Genomic DNA, 17,245 nt, shown 5'->3' with positions numbered 1-17,245 from the left:
CCAAAAGACTCCGCCCCCAAATTATTAGAACTCATACAGCAATTCAGTAATGTGGCAGGATAAGACAGCAATGCACAGAAATCAGTTGCTTTCTTATACACTAACAATGCAACTGTAGAAACGGAAATTAGAGAAACGATTCCATTTACAATAGCACCAAAACCCATAAGATACCTCTGAATAAACCTAACCAAAGAGATAAAGGATCTCTACTCTAGGAACTACAGAACACTCGTGAAAGAAATTGAAGAAGACACAAAAAGATGGAAACATATTCCATGCTCATGGATCAGAAGAATAAACATTGTTAAAATGTCTATGCTACCCAGAGCAATCTATACCTTCAATGCCATCCTGATCAACATTCCAATGACATTTTTCAAAATACTAGAACAAACAATCCTAAAATTTGTATGGAATCAGAAAGGACCCCAAAACGCCAAGGAAATGTTGAAAAAGAAAAACAAAGCTGGGGGCATCACGTTGCCCGATTTCAAGTTATATTACAAAGCAGTGATCACCAAGACAGCATGGTACTGGCACAAAAACAGACATATAGACCAATGGAACAGCATAGAGAGCCCAGATGTGGACCCTCAACTCTATGGTCAAATAATCTTCGACAAAGTGGGAAAAATATGCAATGGAAAAAAGACAGTCTTTTCAATAAATGGTGCTGGGAAAATAGGACAGCCCCATGCAGAAGAATGAAACTCGACCATTCTCTTACACCACACACAAATAGTCTGTTCTTGATTTGTCTCCTTTTCTTTTTTCCCCTCAGCTCATCTGTTTTGTTTCTTAAATTCCACATATGAGTGAGATCATATGGTATTTGTCTTTCTCTGACTGGCTTAGCATAATACGATTAGCTTCATCCATGTCCTCACACTCTTCCGTACAACACCTGGTGTTTATCACAAGTGCCTTCCTAATGCCCATCACCCATTTGACCTATCCCCCTACCCCCTCCCCTCTGGTCACCATCAGTTTGTTCTCTGTAGTTAAGAGTCTGTTTCTTGGTTTGCGTCTCTCTCTCTTTAGGGATACGATTCTTACTAATTCAAGAACAGAGGGTCACAGAAGGAGATAGTGGTGTGGTAGCACGTGGACATGAAGAGGGTGGAAAGCCATGACCCACAGCTGCACAGTCTGAGAGAGTTTGCCAGGGTCAATGATGATCCTGATGAGGATGATGATGCTAATTATGATGTAAATGGATCTGTACTTCATTAACTCATATATTTTCACCTTCTGACAATTCTGAAGTAAGAACAATTCAAGATTTAATGGCAAGGCAGAGTTTACTTTGCATATTTTTTTCTCAGAATTACAGCAAAAGGCGAACATGAGAATCTTTAAGTTGTAAAAATTAATGAAATTAATAAAATTTCAATGAATTCTAGGAGCTAATTAGTCTCTGTGATGGTGAACTTGCTCTGTCAATCTGACTAGGCCATGGTACCCAGTAATTTGGTCAAACACCATTCCTGAGGTGAAGGTATTTCTTAGATGAGATTAGTGTTTAGATCAATAGACTTTGAGTAAAGCAGATTGCTCTCCATTGGGTGGGTGGGCTGCATCCAACCAATTGAAGGTCTTAGGATCAAACAGAGATTCCCCTAGCAAGGGGGAAATCTGCTTTTAGATCATGTTGGACTTCAGCTGCAACATCAACTCTTCCTTGAGTCTCCAGTCTGTCCTGCAGATTTTGAACCGCCAACCCACAAAATCACAAGAGCCATTTCTTTAAAATCTCTCTATTTATCTACCATCTATCGTCTATTTATCTATTATCTATTTATCTATCATCTATCAGTCATCTATCTATCATAATCTATCTACCTATCATCTATCAATCTGTTATCTATATCTACATATTCTATTGATTCCGTTTCCTGGAGAACCCTAATACTTTCTGAAAAGTAATAAAAATTAAATATGTGTAGATTAACTTTTGCATAAGTTTTACTTATTTTTTAAATCCTAGATTCTTTAGGTTCATACCCAGTTTTCATATTTCTTTTCTTATGTTCAACAATCATTTCCTTGAAGAGAAGCTTTGCTTTTATTTTCAATCCAGACATCCTCACTGGATTAGTAGAAATTAAAAAAAAATGTGGGTATTTTAGAGAATGAGGAGGGCAAGTTAGTTTATGTGTATACTACTTTATTTTCTGATTTCTCCAGGTAAAAGGAAGTTTGTTGTAATCTTTTTTTGCTTGTATCTTTTATGAAATCTCTGAAATTTTTTCATCATTTTGTCTTTTGGTGGTTTTGATATATATATATATTTTTTTTTTTTTTGTCTTCACTGATCTTTATTAAATGAAGGATTCCAGGGGCAAGCAGGAGGGATCAAGAGCAACAGCAGGAGCAAATATAAAAGTATAAAATGTAAAGTGCAGCACTGGGCAATGTGTGCAGGACTGAGCCATGCCCACAGGGACCTTGGGGACACAAGGCTGAGGACGAGCCACAGCCCACCCTCTAAGGGAATCTAGGCCTGAGGAGCCTGTGCAGGGCTCTTGGCTGGCGGTGGAAGTGGCTTGAATGGGGCCCAACCTTGGGCCTTGAAGTAGGAGACCAGTTGTGTGGGTACTTCTGCGAGCACAGTCTGTGCCAGTGTCTCCCGAGGGGCTTTCTGGAAGCGGCGGTAGGGCACAAACTGCACTATGTCACGGGCAGCTGTCTCCCCGGAGCGTGCACGCAGGGGTCCACCATCAGCATCCAGCTGCTCCATGGCCTCAAAGTCAGCACCACCCACACCCACGATGATCACTGACATGGGCAGGTAGGAGGCACGCACCACAGCCTCACGTGTAGCCTCCACATCTGTCACAGCGCCGTCAGTCAGCAGCAACAGCACCAAGTATTGCGAGGCAGTCCTCTGATGTGCAGCCTGGGTTGCCAACCTGGCCACATGGTTGATGATGGGTGCAAAGTTGGTGGGGCCACAGAGGCGAACTTGGGGCAGGACTTGGCGGTAAGCATCCACAATGCCCTGGATGCCTGGGCAGTAGGGGTTACTGGGGTTGAAGTTCAAGGCAAATTCATGGGAGACCTGCCAATCGGGGGGTACCTGGGCCCCAAATCCAAATGCTGGGAATAGCTTGTCCGAGTCATAGTCCTGAATCACACTGCCCACACTCCACAGTGCTGTCAGGTACTCGTTGACCCCTGTTGGGCTCAGGTAGTGCAGGGATTCCGGGGAGGAAGGATCTCCATTGGAGCCCGTGAAGTCAATGCCCACAGTGAAGTTGATTTGACAGCCTCCCATCACATAGTCCAGGAATGAATACTGCGTTTCTACCTGGCAAATCTTGACACAAACAGTCCCAGAGTTCTTGTAGCTTTTCTTTTTCTGCTGTTTCTCAGGGTGGATACATTCAAACTCAGCCGGAACTGCTTGCAGCTGGGCCAAGCTGGTGTAGAAGGTACCAATGAGATCATGTGAACCATCACTGTCATAGTCTGAGCATCGCACCTGAATGGGTGTGCTGGGGTCTCCCCCACAGAAATGCTGAAAGGGAACAGAGAAGCGCTTCCATGTAGGGTTCAAGTTGTTCTTGATTACCTCAGATCTGTATGCCAGGTGCCATTTCCCATCACCCTGACGGAAGAACTCCAAGAACGGGTCTGATTTCCCCAGGATGTCCTTCTTATCTAGGTTTCTGGCCTCCACCTCCATGGTCACTATGCGATTATCCTTCATCTCTTGAGCAGATACCGTGATGGTCCCCCGCCCAGCAGGTTTTCCAGGCTTCAGCATCAAGGGTAGAGTTATTATCTGGCTGGACACAATCTGTCCTAGGGAACACTCAGCCCCTCCTAGGAAGTCATCATCCCCCAGCTCAGGTGTCTTGTTGTCTATGTCATAAATGCCAAATCGGAGCTTCTGGACTGTTTCAAAGTGGTACTCAAGCTGCAGAGTCTTGGAGAACTCGGGGCTCGAGCAGTTCCGTACTTGCTCAGTTCGGCCAAGCTCAGCCCAGCTGCCCCCTCCCACATCCTGTAAAAGGACGCAGAGTGTGTCAGACTTGGAGCCGATGTCCTTGTCAATGAGGTGGTCACAGGAAATGGATAGTTGAACCAAGGTCACGCAGTGGGCCATCTCTTTCGCCGCTTCACAAAATGGCCGACAGCCCGCTCAGCAGCTCCGCGTTCCAGAAGGGGAGGGACGGAATGGAGACGTCACGGGGCGGGCTGGTGGTTTTGATATTTTTATGCTTGTATGTACTTGGCATTGCAAATTGTAAGGCTAGGCACATGTACTCTGGGTAGCTTCTGGTGCAACATCATATGCATGTCCTGTGGGCCTATATAAACAACAGTATTAAAACAAGGTTCTAGGTTATGTGGAAGTAAGTCACTTAGGATTACTAATTTGCTTGTTTTCCTTTATATTTTTGTCCAGGAAACAATCATTTAGCACCATTCTAACTATTTAGAGATTCCATCCTGTGTTTTGTTTTAAGACCTTTTTTTTTAAAGATTTTATTTATTTATGTGAGAGAGAGAGAGAGAGAGAGCGTGAGGGAGAGCACAAGAGGGGGAGGGGTAGAGGGAGAAGCAGACTCCCTGCTAAGCAGGGAGCCTAGTGTGGGACTCCAACCCAGGACTCCAGGATCATGACCTGTAGCCATATGCAGACACTTAACTGAGTGAGCCACCCAGGTAACCCACCCAATTTTTATATACCTGCAGGATTAATTATAACAAGATTGATAAAGGTCAATCAGGATAAGGTTGTAAGCATTTTCAACCATTTATGAAAAACATCATTTATAACTATCAGTGAACATAAACAATTTTGTCTAATAAATACTCTAACATACAAAGCTTCCCATAGTTAATGTGCAGAAGAGTTAAATATTAAAAACGTCTGCGTTTTACCAAAAAGTACTTGAAAGCTTTTTAGTAAATGTATGTAGACACAAATTTTTCTTCATTATGACAAAATACAGATTTAGAATAGTTGCTTTGTGGGATCATTTTTAGTTATTCTTTAAATGTACCCCTTTCCCTTCTAAACAAAGGAAATCTCTATGCCAGCCTTTTTCCATCACAAACGTGTCAATGTGTTCTCGAGGTTTGACACGAAATGTGATTCCAGTTTGTTCACATGGTTCCCAATGGGATTTTGGTTAAGGCCTATAATATCTTTAGTCTACACAACTGCACCACTTTATCTTGTTTCCTTTTCTTTCTTTCAATTTATTTATTTAATATGTATATTCAGGTATAATTAGCATACAGTGGTGTATTAGTTTCAGATGTACAGTATAGTGATTCAACAATTACATACATTACCCAGTGCTCATCGTAAGTGTGATTTTAATCCCCTTTACCTATTTCACCCATCCCCCCACCCACCTGCCCTCTGGCACCCACTACTTTGTTCTCTGTGTGTAAGAGTCTGTTTTTGTTTGTCTCTTTTATCTTTGCTCATTGGTTTTGTTTCTTAAATTCCACATATGAGTGAAATCATACGGTATTTGTCTTTCTCTGACTGATTTCGTTTGCTTAGCATAATACCCTCTAGCTCCATCCATGTTGCTGCAAATGGATTATGGTTTCACATCTCACAGTTAGGTCTTTAATCCATTTTGAGTTTATTTTTGTATATGGTGGAAGAATAATAAAAAATGAGAATAGGTTAAGGGAACTCAGTGATATCATTGAACATAATAACATTTGCATTACAGGAATTCCAGAAGGAGAGAAAAGGGGGCAGAAAATTTATTTGAAGAAATAATAGCTAAAAACTTTCCTAATCTGGGGAAGGAAATAGAGACCCAGATCCAGGAGGACAGAGAGCCCCCAACAAAATCAACCCAAAGAGGTCCACACCAAGACATCTACTAATTAAAATGGCAAAAAGAAGTAGTGATAAGGAAAGAATTTTAAAAGCAGCAGAAAAAGAAAACAGTTATGTACAAGAGAAACCCCATAAAACTATCAGCTAATTTTCAGCAGAAACTTTACAGGACAAAAGGGAGTGACATGATATAATCAAACTGTTGAAAGGAGAAAAAAACAAAAAACAAAAAACCATGCAACCAGAAATACTCTATACAGCAAGGCTACCATTCAGAATAGAAGGAGAGATCAATGTTTCCCAGGCAAACAAAAGTTAAAGGAATTCATCACCAATAAACCAGTCTTACAAGGAATATTAAAAGAAATTCTTTGAGTGGAAAGAAAAAGCCGTAATCAAGAGTAAGAAAATTAGGATTAGAAAAAATTCCACAGTAAATGCAAACATAATAAATGTAGTAGATTAATCACTTATAAAACCAGTACAGAGGTTAAAGCATAAAAGCAGTAAAAATCAATTATATATACAAAAATCAGCCAAAGGATTCACAAAATAAAAGTATATAAAGTATGACATCATATATATAAAATGTGTGGCAGGAGGTGAATAAATCTACATTTACTGCTTGTCAGTGGTTCTTGCTATGCACTTGGTGGCTGTCAACCTTGTACATCAGAGATGCCCCTTGCACCTGTATAAACTTTATCAACTTTGAGCCACTTATTGTTGGTATGACAGTGCAACTTATACTTTAAATACTAATCAAAACCTAGATGAAGAAACATTTTCTGAAGAAGTAAAAGACTACATTAATTTACAGAAAATCATAATCACTTTTTTTTTAACTTTGTTATGCACTATATTGAGTTGTTTACCTACTTCTCATTACTTAATTCTTTACAACAATCCCACGAGGCTGGTGTTATTGCCCCACTTTATATTTTCACCATTGTTGCCCCACTTTATAGATGAAGAGAACAGGGTTCAACAAGGTGGATCTATTAACTGAGAACCCATAGTCACTAAGGAGCCAGGTTCCACAGCAAGTATGACCTGACCTAATGCCATACTCCCAAGCCCTGTGCTGCCTGGCCTTTTTTCATTATGCACACAGTGGTCTTGGTCCTATAAAAATGTGAATTCTCCTGAAATTAATTTACAAATGTAGTACAATACCAATCAAAGTCCCAATGAGATATTTTTGAGGTTAGTAGGAAGGGACCCGGGTATGACATTTAATCTGGTAAAACAACATTGTAACAACCATGAAAAGTCTAAATTGAAAAAAAAAGAAAGAACAATGATCCATGTCTTGATCTACTAAATGATAAAATATCTTATAAATCCACAGTTCTTAAAAACATGTTACTCATATAGAAACTAATAGACATTACATGATCAGAATTGATATTCTTCCAAATAAATGTATACACATTGGAAATTTAGTCTATGGCAAAGGTATAATTTCAGGACAATGGTGAAAATATAGCTAATAAAATTAGTTGGGAACTCTTAAGTAAACATTGGGAAATATTAAATATTATTGCTTCTTTCTCTCTTTCTCTCACACACAGTCATTGTAGATGGAATGGATTAAAAGTCTAAGCATAAAATAGAAAACTGTAAAGCAACAAGATAAACATAATCTCTAAGGATAACTTCAGGCATCAAGCTATAAAATCGTGTCCTTTCCCAAATAGTCTGACAACACAAAACAATATTCATGTGGGGTCTCTAAGACCTTTTATTACCTAGACCTCTGGGATCTCCCAGAACTCACTTCCCACCACTCTTTTACTCACTACCTTCCAGCCACACCAGACCTTTCCACATCTGAATCTTTTCTTCCTCTAAATCCTTTGCACTCCTTTCTCTTGTGATTTCCTCTACACCCATATTGTGTGTCTCCCTCATTTCATCAGGGAGAGCTCACATGGCAGCTCCCAGATCACTTGTTACTTCCTCTAGGCTCACCCCATTGGATTGTTGGTCTTCTTCACCTGTATTCTCCATTGACTTGCTTACTTGGTGAACTTGTACATCTCTTGCCACTGAAAGTTTTGGCTTGGTGAGTGTGATGGTTAAATTGATGGGTCCCCGTGGTTAGACTATCATACCCAGTTTTTGTTCAAACACCAGCCTAGATGTTTCTATAGAGATATTTTTTAAAGATGTGATTAACATTAAATCAATAGGCTTAAAGTACATTATCTTCTAAAGTATAGACGGATCTCATCCATGCAATGAAGACCTTAGGAGAAAAGACTGAGCTCTCATGAAGATGAGGAAATTCTGACTTCAGACTGCTTTTGGGCTCAAGATGCAACATTAATTCCTGTCCGAATTTCCAGCTTGCTGGCCTGTCCTGCAGAATTTGGATTTGCCAACCCTCAAATCACATGAGCCAATTCCTTAAGATTAGCCTCCCTTCTCCATCCTTCCTTTCTCCCCTCCCTCTCCCTGTCTTCCTCTCTCTCCGACTGTATGTATCTATCTATGTCACCTATATCTATACAAAACTTGCATTGCTGTTATAGAATGTTGCAAGGGGAAATAATTGGGGGAGAAACTTCTAGTACTTGTCCAATAGTCTTGGACAAGGAAAAATGCAACATCCCAATAAAGCTAGGATATCAAATATTCAAATCTCACAGGAGTTAAAAAGGATGAAGGTATGGTTCACCTCACCAGGTAAAGAATCCCTTTCTAGTTAAAATGCTGGAAGGAGGTTAGGGGAACATGGATTGGGTGGTGAAAGAAAATACCTGTGATTAAAAGCTCTTATCTCATACTTATCAAGAGTTATGGGGATTGTTAGCAGCTATGCTTTATGTTAAATTATTGCCCCCCTTCTATATTACTAAGTTATGTGAAAAACAATGGTGGTGGCTAACATTAGGTCTCAAAGAGCTTATTCCTTAACTGATATCACTTCTTGTGATATGGTAGCCAATAGAAGTTTCTATGTCCCCGAAGTTGGAGATGTGAACTTTCACTAAATTAAAGACCAGGATAGAGAATGAGAGAAATGAATATGGACTCTGACCCAGTAGATTCAGTCTCTACTTTCTCCAACTTGCTCTGTGCTCCATCTGCAGGGACAACACCAGCTGGACCCTAGCTTTTAGCTTGTGGTTGCTTTCAGCCAATGGGGGACCATGCCAGGAGGTAGTAAGGATGGAGTAGTTAGGTCAACATATTGACTACTGCTCTTTCTTCCTGAGAGTGCCACATCTGGATATTTCTCTCCCCTAAGAATAACAGCTTCTGTTGAACATCTGTCCACACACAGCACTTCTGTCTTCTGGTTCCTGTAACTGCTCCTGTCCTCTTGCCTCTGTCTGCAAGTGTAATGGTCACCACTGGAACTAGCCCAGGTTAATATTGGTTGACAAGTTTTATTATAAACCTAGGTCCTCTGGCTCAAATCCAGACTCATTTCCATTCTTCCCCATAGCTGTGATGTGGTGGTAGTTTCCAGGTTAGCTGGAAGACTGTGTTGGTTTCCATTACCTTATTAACTCAAGGAAGAGGAGTGCACACCTTCTTCTTCACTTCAGAAGGATAAGTGGTCCTGAATACCATTCCTGAGTCTGGTACTGAAGTGCTTTATAGAGAAGTATAGAGTGTTACAATAGGAAATAGAGAATCAACAAAAACAAATAAGTATGATGTAATATTTGGTATGCAGGTGGATTTCATTTTTTTTTTAAGGCAGATTTGTGAAGTAAATTGAATTGTATCAACCAACTGTTTCCCTTCCCAACTGCCAGTATGTGGGCAATGTTTGTAAAAGAAATACAATTCTTGTAATAGTTTCCCCAATGATATATATTCCGTGGAGTATTTCAAGAAAATTATTCAATACAAAAAAGAAACCTACATACATTCCATACCATAGCAAAACATAAAATAAAAGTAGCCGAATATCTACAAATAGAAATAGTTGGAAACTAAGGAATACCTACTGATTAGGTTGTTATACATTATTTTCAAAAAGCATTGTGACACTGTGTCAGTATAAACATTTTTATGTCATTTAATGTTGAAAGTACTCAAGAAGCAGCAGGGCACTCTGAAACTGACATCTGGATTAAAATACGAGCTTCTTGCATTCAAGGTCTATTAATTTGGACCTCAGTTCCCTCATTTATAAAGTGGGGACAATGATGGTGCCGAATTAATAACTTCACTGTGTAAGTTAAGTGAATGAAGCCAGATAATTTTTTTAGAAATATGCCTGGCAATACTAAGCAGCTATAATGTCCCAGGGTCCTGAGATCAAGCCTCACATCAGGGTCCATGCTCAGTAGGGAGTCTGCTTGAGATTCTTTCTCTCCCTCTCCCTCTGCCCCCCCCAACAAATATGCTCACTTGCTGCTTTATCTCAAATAAATAAATAAATAAATAAATCTTAAAAAAAAATACATGCATTCTTGGACGTATGAGAAAAACAAATGTGCCAGTGAGTGAATGAAAATATCTTTACATATCCTAAAAAGGAAGGCCTAGAGTTGAATAGGAAAATCAGTAGTTCAGTAGTTATCGATAAATCAATGCAGCATATTATTGATGAAACCACTGATTTACCGGAAATCTGATTGCAGTTCTACTCTCTTTTTTTAAGATTTTTAAAAATTTATTTATTTGACAGAGAGAGACACAACAAGAGAGGGAACACAAGCAGGGGGAGTGGGAGAGGGAGAAGCAGGCTTCCCATGGAGCAGGGAGCCTATGAAGGGCTCAATCCCAGGACCCTGGGATCATGACCTGAGCTGAAGGCAGACACTTAACGACTGGGCCACCCAGGGGCCCCCGCAGTTCTATCCTTGAGATGCTTGCATTTTCCAACTCCTCCTCCCAAAAGAGTATGAACTGTTTTATTCCGAACACTTCTGACACTAAATGTATGAGATTTTCCCCACCAATAACCAACTCTCCAACTCTCTGGACACCTATATTAAATGAAATTCTGACATTAACACCCAGAGTTAGCACAGACCTCCAAAGTTTGGGGGCTCATTGACATAAATCAGGTATGATAGAAATGGCCACATTATGAATAACAAAAGATGTACCTCTCACCCAAGTCAGTCAGGAAATTCCAAGCGTCCTAGAAACTCTGTGCCATCAAAGAGCAAATTTATATATTTCTTATTATGTCACAATGGGTCACAGGCAAAATGGTGAATATGTGTATGGATAGATAGATCTAGAGTTAAATCTCAACATAAAATCTTAATAGTTTTGTAATTAGTTAACATTTATGAGATTAATAATATTTGCCTTGTGGAGTTGTTACACATATTAGGGAAAAAATGTAAAAGACTTCACACAGATCATCATCTCCAAAGGCAATTACTCTAAACAATTAACAAAATAACAATTAACATATATAACTGTACAAGCAATTAACAATAAGACAGCATACATATTACACATATATAATGATATAAACAACTAATAGGATTATTAGCAAAAAATAAAACAGAAATTACTTTCTCTTTACCTTGTCCTGAAAATGATGTATGAGCACATTCATATCAGATTGTCACCTACCTTGAACTCAAGCAATATTGGCAAGTGTCCTGTCTCCCTAATCAATTTTCATATCTTTCAATCTTTTCTTTCCTCTCACAAGTTACTAAAGTCTCTAAATATGTTCCCATGACCCTGCAAAGCCACAGCAGTTCTCTAACACAATGCACCGGAGAGCCTTCTTCACATCTTTGTTCCTGAGCGTGTAAATCAGGGGGTTCAGCATCGGGGTGACAACAGTGTAGAAGAGGGCTATGAACTTGCCCTTTTCGTGAGAGTTACTCTTGGCTGGCTGGAGATACATAAAGATGATGCTCCCATAGAACAGAGCCACAACAGCCACGTGCGAAGAGCAGGTGTTGAAGGTCTTTCTCCGTCCTTCTGCTGACCCGATCTTCATCACAGCCCCGGTGATGTAGCTGTATGAGACCAGGATGAGACCCAGGGGCAAGACAACAAAGATAAAGCTGGCCACATACATCTCTACCTCGTTGAGGCTGGTGTCCACGCAAGCCAGTTGCATAATGAGGGGCATCTCACAGAAGAAGTGGTCAATGCAATTGTTCCCACAGAGTGGCAGGAGCATAGTGAGTGTGGAGCCCACCATGCTGGTGGTCAGACCCCCAAGCCACGAGGCAAGGGCCAAGCCAAGGCAAAGTTGTGGATGCATGATGACAGTGTAATGCAGTGGCCTACAGATGGCAACATAGCGGTCATAGGACATGACTGCCAGGAGGATGCATTCAGTCGCCCCCAGCCAGTGGGAGATATAGAACTGGACCACACACCCTCCATAGCTTATGGTTTTCTGTGGCCCCCAGAGGTTGACCAGGAGTTGTGGGACAATGCTTGTGGTAAAGCTAATGTCCAGGAAGGAGAGGTTGGCAAGAAAGAAGTACATAGGAGTGTGGAGGTGCACATCCATGCAGGAAACCAGAATGATGATGCCATTGCCCAAGATAGACACCACATAAAACCCTGAGACAATGATGAAGAGGAAAGGTTCTAGTGAGGGTCGTGCAGAGAAGCCCAAGAGTACAAAGACTTCTGGAGAACTTACATTGACCAGTCCCATCGTCACGTGCAGCCAGGAGTGGGACAAAAAGACCACCTGTGGTGAGTGGAGGGTACAGAATATAAGACCTCGAGTGATTATATCAGTTAGCAGACTTTAAACATAATTTAAACCCATTTTCTTGAAAGCATCTACTCAACTGCTCCATGGATGATGTTGCATCATCTTCCTTAAGGCCAGTTTGGAGAGACATGAAAATATGCATAGCTGAGGGGAAAATGGACATTCATGCAAAGTTCTTGGCACATTTTATTAAAATATCACTTATAGTAGCAACATCTGGAGTCAGCCTGAATGTTTAGTGATGAGGTTTTTCTTGGGTAAAAGATGGCATTTCATCTGATGAAACACTGCCGAGGCACTAAAATCATGCCTGTGCTACTCCCTCTTTCAGCTAATGACCCCATGGAGTCCACCATGACATTTCTCTTTCTCTTAAATTCCACAGTCAGGAAATTTTTGCTTTAACATTAAATTCAGATTCTCATCACTTCTTGCAGCCTCCCTGCTACCACCCTGGGCTATGCCATAATCATTTGTACCTGGATTATTGACCTAATATCTTAACTTGTCTTCCTGCTTTCCCCATTAGTTCCCTTCAGAGTGTTCCCAACGCAGCAGCTGGAGGATTACTTTAGGGTACAATATGATCATATTGCTTTTAGCACCACCGTTGTCTTGTACCAAGGCTTGCAATGAATTTCCCCCAAGACATTCATCCACAAACTCGATGTACCTCCTTCAGGTTATTTTTCAGAATTCATCTTTCACTGAAGCAAAAGTGGTATTTCTTAAAGTGTTTACTTAAATTCCAGTTAGTTAGCCTATAGTGTAATATTAGTTTCAGGTGTGCAATGTAGTGATTCAACACTTCCATACACTAAAGCAAAGATGCTATGTAATATTGAAACCCCTCCCAGCTTCCTTATCTTCCTTTCCTGCTTTATTTTTCACAATGGAACAAATATGCTATTCTAAGTTGCTATGTTTGCACCTGTCTCACTCTGCTAGAGTTTAAATTCCACGGACTCCTGGCTTTCTGTTTACTTTGTTTGCTTCTGGGTCCCAGTGCCTAGCCCAGTGTCTGGTACACAAAAATCCCTTAATCAATAGTCACTGAATGAGCAAACTGTGAAACGGTTCATTAGAATGGGTTCATGGCTAACTGAACATAATTAAAAAATAAAAACAGGAAAAAAAAAAGAATGGGTACATGGAGCAGAGAAATATAAAGGCATAGTTAAAGAATGCTCAGCATAATGTCATGGCAGTGTTGACAGGAAAGAATCCTTGAAACTGTCAAAGTCATGCACTGGCCACCCAGATTATTCCTTCCTCTTATGCAGGTGGAAGAAAACAAACTGTGGGACAATGTGAGAAGCCAGAAATCTCCATTGACAAACATGGACAATCTCAGTGTGCTTCAGATGTCCTTGAAAAGTTCTGGGGTCCTTCTTACAAAGACATTAGTTTTTTCTTCCTTGTCTTTTAAAAGGAAGGGTAAATTCATCATAATTAGAATCCAGCCAGGTGTGAAGAACAGAGCAGCTATAAACTCAAAGATCATCCCTTTCTAAATCCCAGGGAGTGAAATTTATTCATCTCTAAAATGGAAAGTTGACCAAGAAAAATAAACTTGAACACACAGGTTTATTCACAGATTTTCAAAATACGTGTAGGGTTTCCATCATGCATATGCAAAAATGGGGCTCAGAAAGCTTCATGCATTTGCTGAAATTTATGCACAGGAGCTGAACCAGTGTGGACCTCACTGAGCCACAATGCTGAGACAATCGTCTGCTTTGCATGTAGCAGAGCAGAGCAGCACTGATGTTCTGAAAAAGCATCTGGGAGATGGATTCTGACCCCCTGCAACCCGGGGAAGCATCAAGAGCTGCAAGGACATGGGTGGCTTCATAATGTGGATGTGAGAGAGGAGAAGTGAATGAGGACAGGTACAAGCAACTGAGCCATGACACAATGAGCTGATTACCCCATCTAGTCATCTCAAATGAGCTGATGAGGACACAAAAAAGTAAAGGACAAAACTCAAAAACATATTGTTCCCTGTGGTTATAAGTGTCCCCTCCATGGAGATATGTAAACTTTGTGGACTCACATATGAAGAAAATGTATGAATGTCACCAAGAGATGGCAGCCATAGGTCAATCATGAGGTAACAATTCAATAGAATTTTTGAGGAAGTAGAAACTTTGTGGTGATCTGATCTATTTCTGGAAATGTTCAGTGGTTTACCCAAAGTCCCAGAGCTGCTCAGTGCTGTACTGGACCTACACCTAACATTCAGATTCTTAGTACAAAAATAACATTTCCAGTAAAGGAGGAGGTTTGATCATTTGCAGAGATTCACCAAAACTGCCCAATAAATAATTATTCTTGCAAATGTGATCTCACCCTAAGTCCTGTGACATTATGACAAAGAAAGATAGCATAGTGACAGTTGTGAAAACGTTTTGAATTCAAATTTTAAGTTAATCATGTAGTCACAAACTCTACTCCTGACTGTAGGTAACCTGCCAAAATACCAAAGACCTCAAGAACAGCAAGTCAGATTATTGAAATGGATCCGTGTTCATCAACCTTAACTGGAATTACCAGAAACTCTGTGATCCTAGTTCATCTTAAATATCCTAAAAAACAGACAAATGAACAAACAGAAATAAACAAACCCAAGGATGTCACTTACTGATGGTGAACTACCAGCAGCATCTCCCGGTATGGAGAGTGGAAATGTCGAATAATAAGGAGTATTTTACTTCAAAGATTGGTAAAACCCATGAATTCAATGGATGTGGCATTAAAAAGTAGGAAGGAAGCCATGGGATTTGAGAAACATTAAAAATATTGGAAATCTCCAAGTCATTGGTGGCAGACATGTTAGATTCTGTTCAAATGCATGTCTAAAGAACACATTCTTAAGTTTTAAAATCAGAATAGGTTTAAGTTAGAAAGAAACCTTATTTTTTCCTATGAAAACTGTTAGCAAAAGGAATGAGGATGGCTCATAGTGTTTCCAGAACAAGAAATTTATGCCCACTCTCAAAGGACCTAGTGTGTCATAAAACCCGTGTAATCACAAGACACTCATTTTATCCTCTGGAGCATTCAGGAGGGAGACAGAGGGTGATGTATATGTCAGGGGAGTGAAATTGGAGGGAAAGAAGCTTTGGAGATTTTTTTCCCTATTGAATAATTACAATTTCATTGTAATCAAATTAATGATTACTTTTTTGAATAAAACACCATTTTAAGTTTTTATACTGCCAAACACTGTTTACCGAACGTAAGAATCAAGTCTCTACTCAAAGATTTGTCATGCAGTGGAGAAGAGAGTCTGAAATATTTGCTCATTCCAGTAATTTTGGTACATGTTGCTATAGATTTTCTTTTCTTTTTCAAGAGAGAAGACAATCAAGAATTTTATTTTTTATTTTTGTTATTTAAATTCAATTAGCCAAAGTATAGTACATCATTAGTTTTTGATATAATATTCAATGATTCATTAGTTGAGTATAACACCCAGTGCTCATAGATTTTCTTTAAAATTCAATCATAATTATTGGTGCCCACCACAGCAATGAATTAACACTTTTTTCTTTAAAAATGAGCTTATACCATATGATCCAGCAATTGCACTACTGGGTATTTACCCCAAAGATACAAATGTAGGGATCTGAAGGGGTATGTGCACCCCAATGTTTACAGCAGTAATGTCCACAATAGCCAAACTGTGGAAAGAGCCAAGATATCCATCGACAGATGAATGGATAAAGAAGATGTGGTATATATACACGATGGAATATTATGTAGCCATCAAAAGGAATGAGATCTTGCCATTTGCAATGACGTGGATGGAACGGGAGGGTGTTATGCTGAGTGAAATAAATCAATCAGAGAAAGGCATGTACATATGACCTCACTGATATGAGGAATTCTTAATCTCAGGAAACAAACTGAGGGTTGCTGGAGTGGTGGGGGGTGGGAGGGATGGGGTGGCCGGGTGATAGACATTGGGGAGGGTATGTGCTACGGTGAGCACTGTGAATTGTGCAAGACTGTTGAATCATGGATCTGTACTTCTGAAACAAATAATGTAATATATGTTAAGAAAAAAAAAGAAGAAGATAGCAGGAGGGGAAGAATGAAGGGGAGTAAGTCGGAGGGGGAGATGAACCATGAGAGACGATGGACTCCGAAAAACAAACTGAGGGTTCTAGAGGGGAGGGGGGTGGGGGGATGGGTTAGCCTGGTGATGGGTATTAAAGAGGGCACGTTCTGCGTGGAGCACTGGGTGTTATGCACATACAATGAATCACGGAACACTACATCAAAAACTAATGATGTAATGTATGGTGATTAACATAACAATAAAAAATTATTAAAAAAATAAAAATGAGTTTTTTTTTATTGTATTAAAATACGCATAACATAAATTTAGCAGAACAATTTTTTAAGTATACAAATAAAAATTAAGTGCATTCACAGAATATTGCAACCATCACCAACATCTAGTTCTGGAACTTTCTCATCGCTCCAGATGTACCCCCTACATAGTCACTCTTCATTTGCTTTCTTTCTCCAGGCCTTGGCAAACACTAATCTGCTTTCTGTCTCTAAGGATCTACCTATTGTCAATATTCCATGTATATGAAATCATACATTTTGTGGCTTTTTGTGTTCGGATTCTTTCACTTAGCATAATGTCTTGTTCATCCACATTGTAGCATGTGTCAGTATTTCACTCACTCTTGTAGCTGAATACTATTCCATTGTGTGCCTTCACCATATTA

The 17,245-nt window shown here is 39.9% G+C and overlaps 1 protein-coding gene and 1 pseudogene across 1 annotated transcript; both read right to left on the bottom strand.

Moving 5' to 3' along the window:
- Positions 1 to 2,300: 2,300 nt before the first annotated feature.
- On the bottom strand, positions 2,301 to 4,185 carry LOC114201992 (copine-1 pseudogene; annotated as a pseudogene).
- A 7,289-nt stretch (positions 4,186 to 11,474) lies between these two features.
- LOC114202001 (olfactory receptor 2C3) lies at positions 11,475 to 12,434 on the bottom strand. The gene has a single exon (XM_028094987.2). The coding sequence runs from the start codon at positions 12,432 to 12,434 to the stop codon at positions 11,475 to 11,477; it is 960 nt and encodes a 319-aa protein (XP_027950788.1).
- Between the last annotated feature and the right edge of the window lie 4,811 nt (positions 12,435 to 17,245).

The sequence above is a fragment of the Eumetopias jubatus genome, unplaced genomic scaffold (genome assembly GCF_037043125.1).
Source record: "Eumetopias jubatus isolate StellerSeaLion01/CBP00866 unplaced genomic scaffold, mEumJub1_p1.0 scaffold_30, whole genome shotgun sequence".
NCBI lineage: Eukaryota > Metazoa > Chordata > Mammalia > Carnivora > Otariidae > Eumetopias > Eumetopias jubatus.
This window is presented reverse-complemented; position numbering and strand designations above follow the sequence as displayed.

What these genes read in the sequence shown, in the direction of transcription:
- LOC114202001 (XM_028094987.2), bottom strand. Translation starts at nt 12,434, where the DNA reads ATGGGACTGGTCAATGTAAGTTCTCCAGAAGTCTTTGTACTCTTGGGC.